This window comes from Mastigoproctus giganteus, chromosome 10 (genome assembly GCF_048544385.1).
Source record: "Mastigoproctus giganteus isolate SK-2022 chromosome 10, ASM4854438v1, whole genome shotgun sequence".
NCBI lineage: Eukaryota > Metazoa > Arthropoda > Arachnida > Uropygi > Thelyphonidae > Mastigoproctus > Mastigoproctus giganteus.
In genome coordinates, this window is record NC_143584.1 from 190,277,723 (window position 1) to 190,298,559 (window position 20,837).

Below are 20,837 nucleotides of genomic sequence, written 5' to 3' on the forward strand. Positions count from 1 at the left end.
CTACAGGGCAGAAGGCAGAGGGTTGCAATTAATGGATATTCTTCAGATTAGTGTAATGGGTCCCCCAAGGATCAGTTCTTGGACCACTGTTGTTTCTCATTTCCATAAATGACATTGACAAAGGGATAGAAGTTGTGTATGACGTCAAAATTTGCAGATGATATAAAGATTGGTAGAATTGTTAATGACTAGTGCCAAGCAGTATGACATGATTTGACTTTTTTTTAGCAGTAATTACAAAATGATGACCAACCTCTCTTGCATTTCAGTTTGAAATTCCCAGAAACTACTTTCAAAAAATATGTTTTGAACTGATGAATGCTGCTGTTTTGTCTTAACCCAGGATTCAAAAATGAAACTAGAAATTCCCAAACAAAGTGAAAAGTTAAAAATTAAATGATTCCTCTGCCATTTGCAATGCCAATAAAAGAGATTTAGATAAGAAAAGATTGAAGTTGCAGAGTTATATTACTAGAGTTTAAAACAAAAAAAAAAAAAAAAATTGGCACTGCATAATTTTTAAGATCTGGTCAACTTAATGAAACGCGAGAATCATATTTCTGAAATTCTGATTGAAATGTCATTACTCACCAGATTAGTACACGCCATATATACCAATAACTTCATTGATAAAGAGATTTTATTGGTCATAGAAGACTGAAAAATTATTTAAGAACAATAATGACATAGCAAAGGCTGAATATTGTAGGTATTACAGAGGATTCCGGTTATTTGGGCCATCAGTTAATCGGGGCAGCCATTTATTTTGGGCAAATCTTAAAAAACAGAAACCAATCGAGAAAATAGCCAGGGTTTACTTTGCTTAATTGGGACAGCATGCCATTTAATCGGGGCAGGAGACCACAGCACTGGAGATTACCCTACAATTGTCTTCGACAGTACCACGTGGTTTGGTCGAAATTCTTGAGGTCACAACCATAAAACAATAAAAACAATTAGCAGTCACCTGTTTATTGGGCTTTTCTGTTAGTGAAATGGACAGTAAACTCGATCTTACTGAATTTGCAATAATACCGACAGCTGGAATTGTGTGGGTTATTATAGTGAAATGTGTTTACACTTCCATGAAATCTTCAATCATATAAAAAAATTAATTTTCAGATCTTCTCTTCATTCGTATTTTTAAAGTTTTGTAACTCATTACTCGGTTCTCACTTGCGCGTATTGTGTTACTTGCAATTTGTGTGTGCCGTGTTCTTTGTTACTGATTGCATGTCTTTTTACTGTTTTAAATTTAATCCCCACCCACAAATATCAGTGAACAGAAATGTCAACTAGTTCGTATATACATATTACAGTATATATTAATTATTCCGATTATCACGTATATTCTTCCGATTTTCACGTATCATTTAATTTTTTAATTGGTAATGTATTAAAAGGTAAATTTCTGCTTAATATATCTTTGCTTTTTATAGCCTGTGGATAATATGCCTCATATTTTCACTAATTAGAATCACTGTTTAATAGAATTAAAATTCCATTCACAAATGTAATCACAATGACCGGCGCTTACTGCACATCATATAGTGAACGGTACTTTGCTATGTTGAGTTCATCGTAACATGATTTGATTATACAGTGTACAGTAATTGTGAAAAAAGTGGGGGGGTTACATTGTATTTTTAACTGTTTACGTGAAACTTCGGATAATTGGGGCAACCGCTTAATCGGGCCAAAATGCACTAGTCCCGATGTGTCCCAAATAACCGGAATGGACTGTAATAACATCCACAGAGACATTGATTTTATCAAAGCAAACCTTGGTGGATGAATTCATAAGTTGAATTGATACAAAGTGACAAGGTGGTAGAAAGGATACAAGGTGTTATATGGTTCAGCTCTAATGTGGTGTAAATTTTTTTTTTTTTTTTCCAGTTCAGTTGTTCATTTTTAAAAGTAATAATCTAAAAATAAGAATTATGACATACTATAATTATTTACTAATAATTATAGTCATATAGATCATGCTCCTTAGGCTGTGTTAGCATTCGCATTAGTAGAGGCATATAATGCAAGAAAGCAAGCTTATGCAGCATCAGCCAAAAAAAAAAAAAAAATCCCCACTCCCATTTCACCCTTCCGTTCGTTTGAAATACCTGTCCAGCTGAGCCTTAAACTTATTTAGGCTATCAACCTCCACGACAAGGGATGGAAGTCTGTTCCACCAACCAACTACCCGCTGGCTTAAGGCAAATTTCTGCACATCTATCCTACATCTGTCTTTCCTCAATTTGAATTTATGCCCTCTCAGGTGATTATTCTGAACAAGAGGAAGAATCCCATCGGCATTGAGCATCCTCAAACCATTCAAGGCTTTATACACCTCTATCAGATCACCTTGCCGGTGCCTAGTCTCCAGACACTGTAATTTGCAAAACTTAAGCTGTTCTTCATAAGAGCAACCCTTTGTTCCATTCACTAACCTTGTTGCCCTTCTCTGTACCCGTTCCAGCAGCTCTACATCCTTCTTGAAATGAGGCCTCCAGACCTGTATACAGCACTCAAGGTGTGGCCTGACCATTGCCTTATACAAGGGAATAATCGCCTCCTTATCCCAAAAAAAAAAATTCCTGTATATCATTGACAAGACACCATGAGCTACTCTTGCAGCCCGTCTGCACTGCTCAGAGAACTTCATATCTGCCTGCACAATTACCCCCAGGTCCTTTTCATTCTCTACCACTGTCAGTGTAGTACCACAGAGTTGATACGTTTCTCTGGGGTTAGTAGTAGTAGTAGTAGTAGTAGTAGTGGCACATGATGCAAGAAAGCAAGTGTAGGAGCTTATGCAGCATCAGCCAAAAAAAAAAAAATCACACCATTCCCTCCAAATGCCTGTCCAGTTCCTCCTTAAATTTATTTAACCTATCAACTTCTACAACGACAGATGGAAGTTTGTTCCAGCAATTAACCACCCGCTGGCTAAAGGCAAATTTCCACACATCTGTTCTACATCTGTCCTTTCTTAATTTGAACTTATGTCCCCGTAGGTTGGTAATCTGAACAAGTGGAAGGATCCCATCAGAATTCAGCGTGCTCAACCCATTCAAGGCCTTATAGACCTCAATCAGATCACCGCGCAGGTGCCTAGTCTCCAGCCACTGCAATTTGCAGAACTTAAGCCTCTCTTGGTAAGAGAATCCCTTCATTCCCCTCACCAATCGTGTTGCTCTTCTCTGTACACGCTCAAGCAAATCTACATCCTTCCTAAAATGAGGCCTCCAGACCTGTACGCAGTACTCAAGGCGTGGCCTGACCATTGCCTTATACAGAGGGACAATCACCTCCTTTTCCCTGCTAGCAAAATTCCTATATATCATTGACAAAACCCCATGACCCGCCCTAGCAGCCTGTCTGCACTGCTCAGAAAACTTCATATCTGACTGCACAATTACTCCCAGGTCTTTTTCATTTTCTACCACATTAAGTGTAGTACCACACAGTTGGTACGTTTCTCTGGGGTTACTTCTACCCATATGCAGTACTTTGCATTTGTCAAGGTTGAATTTCAGTTGCCACTTCTTAGCCCATCTGCCCAAATTATCTAGATCCTGTTGCAGTAGCACACTGCCATTACTGTCATTAACAACCCTGCCAACCTTTGTGTCATCTGCAAACTTCGACATTAAGCCTGGTATACCTTCATCAATATCATTGATAAATACACAAAACAACAGTGGACCCAACACCGAACCCTGTGGGACTCCACTAATAACATTAGTCCACGAAGAGCAGCACCCATTGATTACCACCCTCTGTCTTCTCCCACTTAACCATCCTTTTATCCATTGTAGCAACTTACCCTTAATACCATTCTGCTCCAATTTGTACAGTAGTCTTCCATGCGCAACAGTGTCAAAAGCTTTCCTGAAATCCAAGTATATGATATCAAAATTATTTTTTGCATCCAGTTCCTTTGTGACCACATCATAATAACCAATCAAATTTGTCAGACAAGACTTTCCCTTAACAAACCCATGCTGTGTTTGAATTATTGCTGCAGTCTTGTCTAGATGATCCTGCAATGCATCTTTAACCAGCGACTCCATTATTTTACCCGGAACAGAAGTTAAACTAACTGGTCTGTAATTACTCGTGTCACCCTTCGATCCACCTTTGTGAATTGGGGACACATTTGCACATCTCCAGTCCGTGGGAACCTCCCCTGAGTCCAAGGATGCTCTCATAATTATGGCTAAGGGTTTGCTTAGTTGCTTTGCCGCCTCCTTTAAAATAACTGGATAGATCCCATCCACCCCAGGTGCCTTTCTTATGTTTAACTTCAACAATTTCTCCTCCACTTTGCTCTCAGTTATTACAAACTCATTAAGCACACTGCTACAATTTGATAACCTTCTTCCATTTTCAAATTGTAATAATTCCTCACTTGTGAATGTAGATGCAAAATACTCATTCAGTTTGTTTGCTATCTGAGCAGGATCATCAACAGTCGAACCATCGATGTGAAGTGGACCAATCATATTCATCCCCTTCCTTTTAGAGTTTATATAAGTAAAGAAATCCATTACATTTGTCACATTACTTTACATTACTTTACATTTGTCAATATTAAACTTCATTTGCCACCTCTCAGCCCATCTGCTCAACCTTTCCTATGCAGGAAAGGTGTTCTTATGCAGCAACTTAAGTCATGTGAGAGTTGTACTGCAGTAGAATGTAGTAGCCACAAGTGGACCACACAGATACTACATGTTTCAAATTGTTAAAAAAAAAGTGATGTTCCACCAATAATTCATATGGCCTGGTATTTATGAATAAATTTACACTGAGAAGGTTGCAGGAAGTGAGTCCATAATAACACAAACTGAGATGATTATCCTGTTTAAAGAGTAATTCCCTTCCACTACATGCTATTTATCAAGCTCTCAACAGCTTGCCCCATCTATAGTTGTACTTTGTAGTGCTCCACCTCTCAAAATCAAATGATAAGGGAAGACTACAGAAAAAAAAAGTACTAACAGTAACACATAGAAAAAGTGGATGTAGAGGTGAAAGAGGTACATGATGACTTAGTTTTAGAACACTTTGTGGAGGAAGAAATGGACACAGTTCATAGCACTTCCCCAAAAAAGGAGCAAAGCCAAGACTGAGAAAACAAAATCTTCAGCCCTTCAGAAAGTCAGGTGATAGATCTATAAATCCCAGGTAGTGGTATTACAGTGGAATTGTTGTGCATTCTTTTGAAATACTGATGACATCAAAGTTCTCCTGCATAAGTGCGAGCCGGTTTTATTTTGCTTTCAGGAGAGATGCAGCTAAGAGCAAACCAGGACCCTTCCTTACATAAAGGTACTATTATTCATTATGATAGAATGGGCCTGCTTATGGAGGCATTACTATTCTTGTGAGTAACCATGATCCATTTTTATCTGTTCTACTCACAACTGATATAGAGGCAGTAGCAGCTAGATTTGCAGTTGGGATCCAGTTAATAATCTGCTTAGCCTGTTTTCGTTTTGCACCATTGGGTGCTGCAGGTTTTAATGAATTTTCAAATGTTTACACTACAGCAGGGGTATCAGACTCAGAAGTGCTCATGGGCTGCACAAACGATTCTCAGGGGATTGCAGGCCACACTGGTGTATACATAGCATACTGATAGCATATACTGAAAGAAATAGTTTAAATATTTTCATGTATTTTTGAAAAATACATGAAATACACATTCTCGTGGCTATCAAAATTTATGAAGGTTGGTATAAGTTATCAGGTGCAGTGTGGTCTAAGTTGCTGATATGTCTGAAACCCAATAACAATACAAGTTATGAATTTTATTTAAATTTTATTTCGGTCCTTTAAGTATCACTATTTATCCAATTTTCATATAGGTTTAACACTGTTAACCTGTGGAAATTAACAACACTTGAGGGAAAGGGGGCATGCAACAAATGTCATAGGACTGTGCAGCCCACTTTCCACCAGTTTGACATGCACAGGAACAGGAACAAATCTTTAGGTACAGGAACAAATCAGAGAATATAGCACAGTTGTTTTTCAGATACCCATTTCTTTGGTGTGACTATAACAATAATTGCAGAAGTATTATCATAAAATATTCCTCTAAAGTTCAAATATGCCTTTGAAATATTTTTAGTATTACATCTTAAAAGTTTTCTTATTAATAAGTCTGGATAATTAATTTTGATTAATTTTGTTAATCAATAGTAAGAAGCACACAAAATGACCTGATGTTTGAAAATTACTCCATTATCCAATCATTAAATAACAAAAAGAATATTTTGAATAAGTAATCACCAATTGTTGCAGTGCCGACATACACCTGAACTAACAGACTAGAGCTGGCCTTGGTCTAGTGGTTAGCATATGTGGCCACAAGTAAGGAGGTTACAGGTTTGAGCTCATTTGCTACCATGAAAATTGTGTGGCCCATTATGAACTAAAATGCCAGGAAATCCTGGTTACACTCAGTTCTGTGTATTTGTGGTCACATTGAATATGTAAACTCTTCTGGCCTTAGCAGTCATAAGCATAAACAGAAATTTATTTTGTTATTAGGCAAGTATGTGACAACAGTGAGAGATCTGGTCAGAGAGGTTGATAGTATAAGATAATCTGTGAAATCATCAATAGCTCTCTTCATTCCAAGTTAGTCTGAGGATTAGTAAAGTTTTTAATGTATTGTGTATTAATGAATGATAGTTGCCTATTCTCTGTGACCTATGGCTGGTGGGCTGAGGTTGTTGGAGGGGTCAGGAATCTCAATCTGTATTTTAATTTGGGTTAGAACTTTATTTTTAAATATATGGACTTTTTTTGTTTTTTGTTTGTTACAATATGCATTTATTAGAAGTGCTTCCCTATGTAAATGTCTATTGGTGAACTTGCCCTTTGCTAGGATGTATTCTCAGACTTCCACTTATCTTTCTTGCCAATTCATTTATGCTGTTAATTTGTCTTGTTTAGGTGTTGCTGGAATTAGCTGTTGTTGTTATTTGGTTTTTAGGAGCATTAGCAACTAAGGCCATATTGCTCTGGGGATATGCGGTAGTCATTCCCTGACCTTTCCACATCCTTCGTATTTGGTGGTCATGGGCTCGAACCCCAGTCTAATCAAGAAGCATGTGCTATGCACCGCTGATCCTGCACACCTGCTATGGAGTCGCCCTGGAATTAGTACAATGTAGTTGGTAAATTGGACCTTCAGAATTCATGACTTTGAGAAGTGCAAATTGATGTTGGGAGGGTAATGGTGTTTTTGAGAACCTGTGGTTGTGTAAATGCATAGGGTGTCCCATAATTATGGAACCACAGAGAACAGTTACAAAATATAGTTGTGCCCCCGTATCCGCTGATTCAGTTACAAAATACAGTTGTGCCCCCGTATCCGCTGATTCAGTTACCTGTGGTTAACCACAGAAAAAACTTAACACATCCTACTTGCGTTTCCAATACGATGCTTCCCTTTATTTTTTATGATGTCGATTTTAAATCGAATAGCTTCCCTTTGTCATATGGTTTGGTCACCAACATTATAATGGTTCTTTAGAGATTTAACGGATGCACCGTTTTCAAACTTTTGAATAATTTCAAGGTTTTGTTTAATTTGAAAGCACAACTCTTGCGTTTGCCCATCATTTTCATGATTTCTAAACAAAAAAAAAAAATAGTTACTATTAAAAAAAAAAAATTCCGACATCCTTGACAAAACAAAATAACAAAACAAAATTTGTCCTTTTGCAGTGCGACGGAACACAACAATCGACGCGACGCACTAAAACAAACCAAACATTTGATCTCTCTTTTTTTTTTTTTTTTTTTGTTTTGAGTTGTTATTTAGTTTTTAGGAGCATTAGCAACTAAGGCTATATTGCTCCAGGGATATGCGGTGGTCATTCCCTGACCTTTTGGCATCCTCCGTATTTGGTGGTCAGGGACCTGAACCCTGGTCTAATCAAGAAGCGTGTGCTATGCACTGCTGCTCCTGCCCACCTGGCTATGGAGGCACCCTTGTTTTGAGTGGTAGGTGTGAAGACAGCTGGGGTTGCAAGATAATAGGTACACTAATCTCCCAATGACGACTTATAACGCCAGTTCTTGTCCCTTATTCACAACTTTCAAAATATCTGTTTACACCTGCTCTAGTTATTACTTGAATTTTATAACTTCTGGCTGATTTTTTTTAAAATTTTGAGTCTTGAATTGTCTCGGTTAATCCAATCCTGGTAAGTCGAGAGTCTGCTATACTTTATTATTACCATATTTAATGTTGGTAATGTCTTACTGTGTGTTTAATTTATCAATTAAACTTTATTATATGTATGTATGTACAAGAAAATCACATATATGGGGGCAGCAGGTGTTCACTTATATCTGTGGTTTCACCCATCCATGGTAGGTCTTGGAACGTATCCCCCCACAGATACGGGGGGTCTTACTGTATGTTCATTAAATAAAGACTCATATTACTTTTTATCAGTATAATAAATTATATTGAAAAATCCAATTATATTTACAATTGCTGGATTACGATTACACTGGTTATTGTATTATGGAGATATTACTGGAATAATTTCTGGATTGTAACACTTGAGTCCCTCATCACTTCGTTTTCTTCTCTGTTTCCTTTCTGCGTTTATAAAACCTTTCTTTCTCTATATGTTATGGTTTTTTTTGTCAATAAATGGAACATGATGATAATATGTATGCCTGTCACACAAACACAATACTGCAAATGTTTTTTCCAGTCCAGAAGTGCAGCATGAATTATTTGAGGATCAAATAATTACCATATTTTCCGGCTTATAAGACGCAGTTTTTTCGCGAAGAAATACTTGGAAAATCGCCCTGCGTCTTATATGGTCAATGTCAGATTAGGCTTAAAGACTACCGGCAATGCATTTTCGATGACGCAGTGCCGGTAAACTGAGTTTTGAAAACTTCCCTTTGAAATTCATACCAATTTTACTTAAGATTTATCTGTTGAAATATATTTTTAACAATTATCAGTGGTTACAATCTATGGCAGCAATACATACCAGTAATTTTTTTTTTGTGGAAAATTTGTTGAAATCTGCGTGATATGAATCTCACAATCGGACGTAAGTAAAAACTTGTTTCATTTTCCCATTTGTTTGCTTCCTCTATAATATGATCTCGCACTTTTATGGTATTCCTGTATGATCTCGCGCTTTTATGGTATGGGGGCCTAATTAGACTGGATCGGGATTTTTCAATTCCAACCGTCTTTTACAAAGAGAAAGTGACGCCCGTATTTGTCTTAGGGTGAGTAAGAATTTCTGTTACGTTACTTCTGTCAGCTTTTTTCAGAAACAAACATTTCATTATTGGTTGAACATTTACCCAAGCGTATACCATTATTTTGAGAAAAATATATTACCGTATTTAATTTTATTATTATTATTTTCTCCAAAATATTTATTTTTTATTTTTTCCAAAATATGTGGCCAAAACTAGGGTGCATCTTGTATGCCCATGCATCTTATAAGCCGGAAAATACAGTAGTCTGTTTTTGAAGCTGCTTGACGTTGTGTATTTTTACAATATGCACCTAGACTTCCAGATGGTCCTATAGGTAGAAAATCCAGCAGTTCAAGGTTACAGGATTGTGATGACCATGCTGATGTTGAAGGAACTGTTACTCCATCCATCTGCTGAATGTGCAGTTGTTGTTAACTGCTGGAACCATCCCTGGGACCATTTTGTCATTCTCATTGGAATGCTAGAAAAGCTTCATTTTGCAGTATATCAAGTTACATGTCACCCGCCATTGTGTTTTGAAAGAAGAAATGGACCAGATATTCTAGTCCATTTCTCCTTCCAGAGACAACATTGCTTCCTTACTCCTTTGAGGGGCTCACATCTGGTGAGTATGGGCTTGGCACACCCAGGGTCCTGAGCTGGATATCATCATTTCATTCTTCTCTTTCTTGGTGATTCCCTTCTACTTCTCTCTCTCTATTTCTCTCTCTCTCTCTCTCTCTCTCTCTCTCTCTCTCTCTCTCTCTCTCTCTCTCTCTCTCTCTCTCTCTCTCTCTCTCTCTCTCTCTCTCTCTCTCTCACACACACACACACACACACACACACACACACACACACACACACACACACACACACACACACACACACACACACACACACGGCGCCTCTGTAGCCAGGTGGGAAGGAGCAGCAGTGCGTAGCACACGCTTCTTGATGAGACTGGGGTTCGAGCCCGTCACCACCAAATACGGAGGATGCGGAAAGGTCAGGGAATGACCACCGCATATGCCGGAGCAATATGGCTTTAGTTGCTAATGCTCCTAAAATCCAAATAACAAACAAACAAACACACACACACAGGGTAATTCAGAATTTTTTTTTTTTTTTTGCTTGGTGTAGCATAAGTCTTAGGCTTCCTTGCACCATATGGCTAATAATAATAATACTTCAATTGGGGTTACTTTTGGATCAGTAAGTGTTTTGTTGTTTAACCTCACCTGACTCATAGCAGTTAGCTTCATCACTGAAAAGCGTAGTTGTTCTGAAACCAGAATTTTCTTGTGCTAAATGCAATACTCTTTCATAAAACACCATGCATCAATCATCCTCATTCACTGCCTAAAGAATTTGCAGTTCATAGGGATGCTATTGATATTTTCTTCAAGATGCAGTGAATAATATTATTCTTTTATATAAGATAATCGTTAGGTTGCATCTTGAGTACTGCATGCAGGTCTGAATGTTTCATTATAGGGAGGATATAGATCTGTGCAGAGAAGAGCAACCAGATTAGTGAGGGACACAGAAGGGTATTCTTACCAAGGAAGACTTCAGTTCTGCAACCTGTAGTGTACAGAAATTAGGAACTTGTGAGGGGGCCTAATTGAAGTGCATAAGGCTTTAAATGGATTGAGTAAACTAAATGCTGATGTCATCCTTACTTGTTCTCAAACAACACACACAAGGGGATGAAAATTTAATTTGAAAAAGGATGATTGCAAGGTAGACATTCAAAAATATGTTTTCACCAAAGAATAACTGATTGTTGGAACAAACTTCCATCTAGTTTTGTGGAAGTGGGTAGTTTTAATAAATTTAAGGAAGGATTGGACAAATTATTAGAGGGGATGTACAGATGAGGCGAATTTTTTTTTTTTTTTTTTTTTGCCAGATGGTATTAAGCTTACTTCCATGCATCATTTGCCAGTATTAATAATAATAGTACACTAGATTTTGACACACCAGTTTCTGTAGATGTGTGCTGCATAAATTTGTTCAGCTTGAGTGCACACTTTCCAAGCATTCCTAGATGTCATTGTTGCTTCATAGAAACTCTGTGGAGATCTACTGCATTTGTTGCCCAACACTGGCTCTGTCTCTGTGAATTTTGTACACACAGGATGGGTAATTTGGGGTTGTTTTTTATGATGGCATTAAAGTTACTTGCAATGTCTTGCTAATTATGATCTCCATGCAGCAGAATTCCAGAATTGTGCAAATTAATGTGGCAAATTAATGTAACACTGTAGGAAGGAAACTTTTCTCTACAAAGCTTTAATGGAACACAACGGATTATAAAAACTTTTTAATACTTTCTATGACCCCCTTTTTGTTTAATAACATCCCTGATTCTTTTGGGCTTCCATTGAATGTAGCAGTTATACCACTGAGTTAGATGCCATTAAGCTTGCTCTAGAAAATATTTTTCACCTGTAAATCAAAAAAAAGGGGAAGATATACTGATTCAGAGAGTGATCTCTTTGCCTTGAAAATCACCCCCTCACTTAAATAATCTCTTATTAAAGCATACAATATGTTAGCTGATACATATCCCTAGGAGCATTAGCAAGTTTTTATCTTATATCCAATGCAAGTTATATCTAGATTGCAGTAGAAGCCAGTTATTTGAGAAGTCGGATTGATTAGAACACATCATAAACAAGAGTTTGCTATACATATGCACATCAAAAATACAAATTGAGTCTGTTCCATCTGAATTTGTCTTTCATTTATGTATCATTTGGTTGGGTTGCAGCTGTTTATGCATGAAATTTTGACTCAAATATAGTTGGTGCCCAATATAAGTTTACTAGTTGTTCACATATATAGTATCTTAAAAGCAAAGTGTTAATGAAAACTGCAGGTCATTTTTTCAGTAGTTACTTATATAAGATTTTTCTACCATAACTAGTATAATAGTGAAACCAATAGCATTCAAAATTTGTATTTTATTGATTTATAATTGTATTATTTTGTGATAATAATTTATCCAAAATTTTGTAGAATGTCAAATTTGTGATGTTCCATAAACAATACTGAAGGTTTATATTTCAAGTTACTAAAATAATGCAGTAGTATTTTTGTGAAAATTAAATTTATAATTAAGATTTTTATTTCTAGTCACAAAATATTTCACACATCTAAGTTATTAATTGTTCAAAGTGATTCACATTGTAAGTGTAATAACAGAGATAATTGACTTTTCAGGAATCTGGGAGTAGGTAGGTGGAATTACTGAGAAATATGGAAAAAAAAAAATAAATCTGCATGCTATTCTTAATAGTCACTGAATTGTTACGTACAAAAATAAATATTACTGTAATTGTAACATAAGTTTCTAAGGGGAAAAAAAAATGTTTATTCTGTTATCTTTTATTTTGTTTTATTGTTGCATCAAAGGAGGATATGTTCACCCTGGAGATTATGCTTCATCTGGTCAGTAAATTTGTACACATTTTTATAATGTAGTTTTTTGTGATAAATTTTGAGCACCTAAAGCTGACTGAATTTTTTTCATGTTTTTAATGCATAATTTTTATCTCAAAAAAAAATGGAGTGCAATTGCTATTCTTGCTAATTAACACTGATATATTTAGAAGCACTAATCTGCAACTCTCCTGAATAGCAATTTTTATTTAAGTTTGCTTAATACTTCCATTTTTTTCTTTACCTGCCTGTGCATGTTTCATTTCCTGCCTGTCTGATGTACACAATATATAGACAGTGAAAGTGACACAGAACATGAAAATAAGGGTGAGAATATTCTTGCTGTATTCTTCTGTAGTTAGACGTAGAAAAATTTATTTATGTACCTTAACAATTGTGAGTATTAAAAAAATTCTATTTCGCTTCATTTCACTGTTTCTAAGTGAATTTAGTTGAATACTTCGATGAGTATTTAAAAAAAGAAACATTAATTGCTTAGTCATTCCATGTCATAAGTTGACATGCTAAAATAAAATTCAAGTTGTAATCTCCCATTACAAAATTAAATATTCTCAATTTTTACTTGACCACATGTTGTTGTTATTTGGTTTTTAGGAGCATTAGCAACTAAGGCCATATTGCTCGGGGGATATGCGGTGGTCATTCCCTGACCTTTCTGCATCCTCTGTATTTGGTGGGCACAGGCTGAAACCCTGGTCTAATCAAGGAGCGTGTGCTACGCACTGCTGCTCCTGCCCACCTGGCTACGGAGGCGCTTTGACCACATGAGAAAATTATTTCTTACCACTTTAAAGTTTATGGAAAAGAGAGAATTTTAGACCCTATTTTTTATTTATTACTTTTTTAATTTAATAAATTATTTTAATTTATATTACATTTCACTTTGCCTTCTGAAAGTGCCACAACTGAAAATACAAATGTATTTTCAGAATATATTTTTTGAAAATACAAATGTGTATCTTTCTGGGCATTGTAGGCATTCTATCTCTGGTTGGCATATTTGTTTGCAGATGTCATTACCATTTTCTACTCCTAAATGTATACATATATTCACTGAAGAAATTCCAATTATCAGCAACTATAATATGCTTTTACTATTACCATATGACATAATTGTCCACATTGTGTGTAGTCCTCTCCATTTTCAGTTCTATTGGCTTCTTTCTAATTCAGCACTAAGTGAAACTTGCAGCAGTAATCAGCAGAAATATATTATCTCAGTCCTATGAAAGAAAATGACAAGAAAACTAAATAGATAGTGTTGTCAGGTGATTTTATGTTCTTATTTCTACATTGTAAAGTCAAATCTGCTTGTATGACATGGTGGGAAAGATGAAGAAACAACTCGAACACTTTCAGGTCAAGTGAAAGAGAAAGTATCCTGGAGAATTTGGTGATATTTGAAAGTGATAGAGACAAGTAATAAGTAATGAGTGCTGCCCAATATCCTGATAGCCAGATTCCCGACAGGCCAGAATCTCGACATACCGATTGTATTTTTAAAAAAAAACAGAGTTAGAGTCCATATCTCAGAAACTATTTGCGATAAAAAATCTTTTTCATGTAACCGAAATGGCTACTAAAACATTAAAGTTTTATTTGAACACGTGGAACACGTACATTGCAGTTCACAGATCTATTTTCACAATCATTCACAATCGTCATTATTCTCATTTCTCTCTTGACTGCTGCCTTCTTGCATTTTGGGCAGGGTTCACCATGAAGTACAAAGGGAACTAGGAAAGTTTTGCAATATGACGCAACAATGAATCACAGGAAGCTGCTTGTTCCTGCATGTTGAGACATGTTCATATGTGCATAGTAGCCGCCGCGCCAAGTCGATGGTCTCAGTTATTCATTAGTAGTGAGAGTGTAAAGTGCTTGCGATGGCATCGTGGTCACGAAATGAGATAAGGACAGTTTTGCGGTATAATTTCGTGTGTGGTTTAACCATAGACCAGTGCTTAGAAGAAATGACTCTTGCACTAGATGATGATTGTCCACATCGTACAACGATATTCAGGTGGTATAGAGAATTCCAAAGGGGAAATTTCACTCTGGAGGATTCTGAGAGGCCGGGAAGGCCACGAATGTCAGTTACGGAGGAAAACGTTACTGCTGTGAGGAAAATGCTTGACGAAAACAGGCGAGTGACCTACCAACAGATAGAGGATACTTTGGGCCTAAATGCACCAGCAATTCGTTCGATTCTGCAAGATCATTTGCATGTGAAGAAACTTTGTTCTCTCTGGGTGCCGCATCAACTGACTGAAGAGCAGATGACATGACGTGTGACTTGGTGCCGGGAGATGTTAAAAAAGTTTGATAAGGGACAATCTCGGTATGTGAACAACATCGTGACAGGTGACGAGACTTGGCTGTACTATTACGATCTGCCGACCAAGGCTCAAAACAAAGTTTGGGTCTTTGATGATGACGACACACCCGTAATTGTCAGAAAATCCCGATCTGTAAAGAAGAAAATGATAGCTGTATTTTTCAAATCGAGTGGAATTGTGGAACGTGTTGTTTTGGACACGCAGAAGACAGTCACAGCTAAGTGGTATACTGAACAATGCCTGCCTAAAGTCATTGGATCTATGAAGAACCTGCGGCCAAACTCAAGAATGGACACCTGGTACCACCATGACGATAATGCTCCAGCTCACCGCGCCAAAGCCTGCACCGAATATTTGACCACGACAGGACTGAAACTTCTCGAGCACCCTCCCTACAGTCCAGACCTTGCTCCCTGCGACTTTGCACTGTTCCTGCATGTGAAAATGAAGCTAAAAGGGAGGCGGTTTTCCAGTGATGAGGACCTTCTACGGGCTTGGGACAACGAGTGTGCTTTACTCCCTAGTGAAACTTGGCAGAACTGGTTTAAAGATTGGTTTCGGAGAATGGAGAGGTGTATTGAATGTAGACGAAATTACTTTGAAAAAATTAAATAAACAAAGCTGTATTGCAAAACTTTCCTAGTACCCTTTGTATGCATTCAGCCTGGTTATCAACCTGTTGCTGTTCCTTCTGACATTCCTCGATGATCCTATATATGCCAATATGTGCTCATTCAACTATACACTCCCATCTTCTATGGCAAGCCTCAACACTGTTTTGGGTGCATTGAATGGAATCGTATACGGACCATAATGTTGGAACGTGAATTACTGTACTATTATGCATATACCGTCTAATTGCAGAGCTGGCGAACGGGAAGTTTTTTAGCTATATTTAGCTGCTTTATTGACTAATTGTTATATTAAATTATTTTCTATAAGTAGCTTATAGACCAAGTCAAGATCCTTGGTTTATTCTGAATTGAGACAGCAAGATTTTGGAAGTTAATCAATACTTAAGTCTCCGTAGATTTACCGTTCGTAATTTGCCACCATTGTTATACGATACAACGTTATATCCCAAACTAGATAGCGTTAGCTTAGTATAGTATAGTATATAATATTATCAATTAATCAGTAAAATTTATTAATCCTGTTGAACTTCATTGTCAATTAAATTGTACTTTTTAACTAAATACGTATAACGACTTAGATTTTACAAACATAACATAGTTAATTAATACATAACTGATACGGAAGTTATATAAAGAAACTCGAAGATAATACTTGATACTGAAAAAATATATATAGATATATATAGTGTTACAACTGCATTGGGATACAAATTTAGGGTTATAATTTTGTACTGAAATTGAAATTTTATTGAAATTGAATCGAAATCATGACTCAGACCAGAGCAGCAAAGCAAAAGGCTCAAGTTAAATGGAGTGCTGTGGCTCAGGGGAGAACTGAGGAGAGCAGTTGCCCTCTGAACCACAGCCTTTTAAAATGCACTGCTTGCGTGATGTTTGTGGAGCAATCAGGTACGGGACATGATATTGCCAAGGATGTCTTTGTGTGTGCGGGATGTAAAGAGTGTGAGGAAATGAGGCGACAACTCATCGTTGTTATGGGCCTATATGAAAGCTTGAAGGACAGTGGATGCCCTCGAAGGATCTAAATTAAGGGGCCCTCAAGATCTCAGCTGCCCACATCAACGCTGGAGCTTGCACTTGATCATCACGCAACACAACGGCAACCCCCAAGGCAGAATGTGCTGGTCCCACAGGAACTAGTAGTTGTTGGTGACTCTATTGTCAGGTAAACGGGGAACATGCTATGTAAAAAGGATAGGTAGAACAGGACCAGGGTATGTCTGCCAGGGGCAAAGGTTGATGACTTGTTGTACATGTTTGCACTAATGATATTAAGAGTAGGAGACCGGCAGAATTACTTAACAAGTACAGGCCACTGTTTAAAAAAAAGCCACAAATTGGGGTTGAATTTGAAAGTGTCTGCAATTCTGCCCAGACACGATAGGAGGGAGTATATGATGAGAGCCTTGTCGATCAATTCGGCCCTGGAAAGATTGTGCAAGGCTCAAGGGGTACTGCTGGGAGTCATTGCAGTACAAGTAAACACATGGGTTGTGTTAGGGTAGCTAAGAATAGGAACAGGTGCATGTATACTTGCATGTACACCAATGCTAGGAGTTTGGTAAATAAATTTGATGAATTTGAGGTATTGCTCGAAACATCAAAGGCAGATATTGTTGGGTCAGCGACGTGGTGTCACACAGATATAAGAAATGCAGAACTGGAATTTGGGGAGTACAATGTGTACAGGAAGGATAGACAGGATAGGAAGAGAGAGGGGTTATGTTATTAGTTAAGAAACACATAAAATCCAAGGAAGTGAAGCCAGTCGATATCGCTGGACAGTGCAGTGTTGAGTCAGTTTGGTGTGACATAAAGCATTGGGAGATGAAAATTGAGAGTAGGGGTGTGTTATTGGCCTAATGACTCTGATGAGTATAATAAGAAACTGTACAGGAAAATAGAGTGGGCCAGTAAATCAGTGAGTCTTATAATGGGGGATTTTAATTTCCCAGATATTGACTGGAATTTGTGGATTAGCATTAGCTGTAGTAGAGGCATATGATGCAAGAAAGCAAGCTTATGCAGCATCAGCCAAAAAAAAAAAAAAAAACCACTCCCATTTCACCCCTCCGTTCGTCCGAAATACCTGTCCAGCTGAACCTTAAATATATTTAGGCTATCAACTTCCACAACAAGGGATGGAGGTCTGTTCCACCAAACAACTACCTGCTGCCTAAAGGCAAATTTCTGCACGTCTATCCTACATCTGTCTTTCCTCAATTTGAATTTATGCTCTCTCAGGTGATATTCTGAGCAAGAGGAAGAATCCCAGCGGGTTGGTCACTCACACTAGCAACGCTTTTGTGGATTTATTGGATGATTGTTTTCTACATCACCATGTTCGGGAGGCAACTAGAAGGAGTAATACTCTTGGTCTGATTATCAGTAGTCATTCTTCATGCATTAAGAATCTGCAGATAAAGGAACCACTAGGTAGCAGTGATAACAGTGTGCTGAAGTGGGATTATACTCATAGAGATAACTACCATCGAGGGAAAAGGGAAGGGTTTTTGTTTTCATAAAGGCGACTATGGAGGTCTGAGACAGTATTTAAATTCTATACGGTGGGACCTACTGATGATGTTACCAACAGCAAATTCAAAATGGGAAGCGTTCAAAGAATTAATCTTCGGAGCTAACTAGGCTTTACGTACCAACTAAGAAATATTGTTCAAGGTTTAGGCCAAAATGGATGTCAGATGAGCTAATGAGACATATGGCAGAGAAGAAAAATGCATGGGATACATAAATTAATGGTGACATGGAAGCTTATGATAGATATAAACTGGTCTGTAAAAAGCCACAAAGGAGATTAGGCAGGTAAAGGCAAATTATGAGAAATCCTTGGCAAAAGATGCAAAGAAAAACAACAAAGAGTTCTTTACTTATGTAAACTCTAGAAGGAAAGGAATGAATCAGATTGGTCCACTGGATATTGATAGTTCAACTGTTGATGATCCTGCTCATGTAGCTAACAAACTAAATCAGTATTTTGCCTCTACATTCACCCATGAGGAGTTATTCAGGGAGGGGAATGCCAGAGGTGAGTTAAACTCTGGCAGTGATCTAGATGATTTTGTAATAACTGAGAGGAAAGTAGAGGAGAAATTGTTGAAGATAAACATAAAAAAGGCACCCAGGTGGATGGGATCTATCCAGTTTTATAAAAGGTGGCAGCAAAGGAAGTAAGCAAACCCTTAGCCATAATTATGAGAGCTTCTTTGGACTCAGGGGAGATACCCATGGACTGGAGATGTGCAAATGTGGCCCCAATTCACAAAGGAAGATCAAGGGGAGACACAAGTAATTATAGACCTGTTAGTTTAACTTCTGTTCCAGGAAAATTAGTGGAGGCACTGGTTAAAGAAGCACTGCAGGATCATCTAAACAAGACATCAATTATAGCTTGGACACAGCATGGTTTTGTTAAGGGAAAGTCTTGCCCGACCAATTTGATTGGATACTATGATGTGGTCACAAAGGAACTGGATGCAGGGAATAACTTTGATATCATATATTTGGATCTTAGAAAGGCTTTTGATACTGTTGCACATGGAGGACTGCCGAACAAATTGGACCAGTGTGGCATTGGAGGCAAATTGCTGCTATGGATAAAGGGGTGGTTGAGGGGGAGAAGACAGAGAGTGGTAATCAATGGTCACTGCTCATCATGGACTAATGTTATTAGTGGAGTCCCTCAGGGTTCAGTGTTGGGTCCATTATTGTTTTCTGTATTTATAAATGATATTGATGATGGTATATCAGGCTTAATGTCCAAGTTTGCAGACAATACAAAGGTTGGCAGGGTTGTCAAGGACACTACTGACACAATGCTGCTCCAACAGGATCTGGAAAGGTTGAGCAGATGGGCTGAGAGGTGGCAAATGAAGTTTAACATTGACAAATGTAAAGTACTACATATGGGAAACAGCAACCCCAGAGCAACGTATCAACTCTGTGGTACTACACTGACAGTGGTAGAGAATGAAAGGGACTTCGGGGTGGTTGTGCAGGCAGATATGAAGTTCTCTGAGCAGTGCAGACGGGCTGCAAGAGTAGCTCATGGAGTATTGTCAATGATATACAGGAATTTTTCCAGCAGGGATAAGGAGGTGATTATTCCATTGTATAATTATTCCATTGATTATTGATTATTGATTAGTGATTATTCCATTGTAAATTGTGATTATTCCATTGTATGGTCAGGCCACACCTAGGGTACTGTATACAGGTCTGGAGGCCTCATTTGAAGAAGGATGTAGAGCTGCTGGAACGAGTACAGAGAAGGGCAACAAGATTAGTGAATGGAACAAAGGGGTGCTCTTACGAAGAAAGGCTTAAGTTTTGCAAATTACAGTGTCTGGAGACTAGGCACCAGCGAGGTGATCTGATAGAGGTGTATAAAGCCTTGAATGGTTTGAGCATGCTCAATGCTGATGGGATTCTTCCCCTTGCTCAGAATAATTACCTGAGAGGGCATAAATTCAAATTGAAGAAAGACAGATGTAGGATAGACGTGCGGAAATTTGCCTTTAGCCAGTGGGTGGTTGGTTGGTGGAACAGACTTCCATTCCTTGTCGTGGAAGTTGATAGTCTAAATAAGTTTAAGGCTCAGCTGGATAGGTATTTCGAACGAACAGAGGGGTGAAGTGGAAGTGGGGTTTTTTTTTTTTTTTTTGGCTGATGCTGCATAAGCTTGCTTTCTTGCATCAAATGCCTCTACTAATGCTAATGCTAATAATAATACTTAAATAATCTTAATAATAATACTTAAGTAATCTTAATAATAATACTTAAATAATCTTAAGTATTTAAATAATAACAAGAAAATGGGATATTTTTTCCTGTTACCCCTTTCAAAATATACTGTTGGTGCCCATGGTCATGTCTAATGTACTTGCCAAAGAAATTTGTGAAAGTACAGCTAATAACAAGTACCTATATAATTACAGTTTTAGTTTTACTAATGATATTTATGACAAATGTTACGCAGCTGCCAAAATACATTACTCTGAATTTTCATATTCTGAAAGAGTTTTTTATCTTTAGCATTTCAATGCTATACCTATAATAACTGCTCAAATGCCCTATACAAATACCAAAATTT

The 20,837-nt window shown here is 37.6% G+C and overlaps 1 protein-coding gene across 1 annotated transcript in view; it reads left to right on the plus strand.

The window, feature by feature from the left end:
• Positions 1 to 20,837, plus strand: part of LOC150079667 (C-Jun-amino-terminal kinase-interacting protein 4-like) — a 540,406-nt gene that overhangs the window by 160,906 nt on the left and 358,663 nt on the right. Inside the window, exons 9-10 of the mRNA XM_090383158.1 lie at positions 12,685 to 12,720; positions 13,006 to 13,038. Of these exons, the coding sequence (XP_090239284.1) occupies positions 12,685 to 12,720; positions 13,006 to 13,038 (69 nt within the window). The remainder of the gene's footprint in view (positions 1 to 12,684; positions 12,721 to 13,005; positions 13,039 to 20,837) is intronic.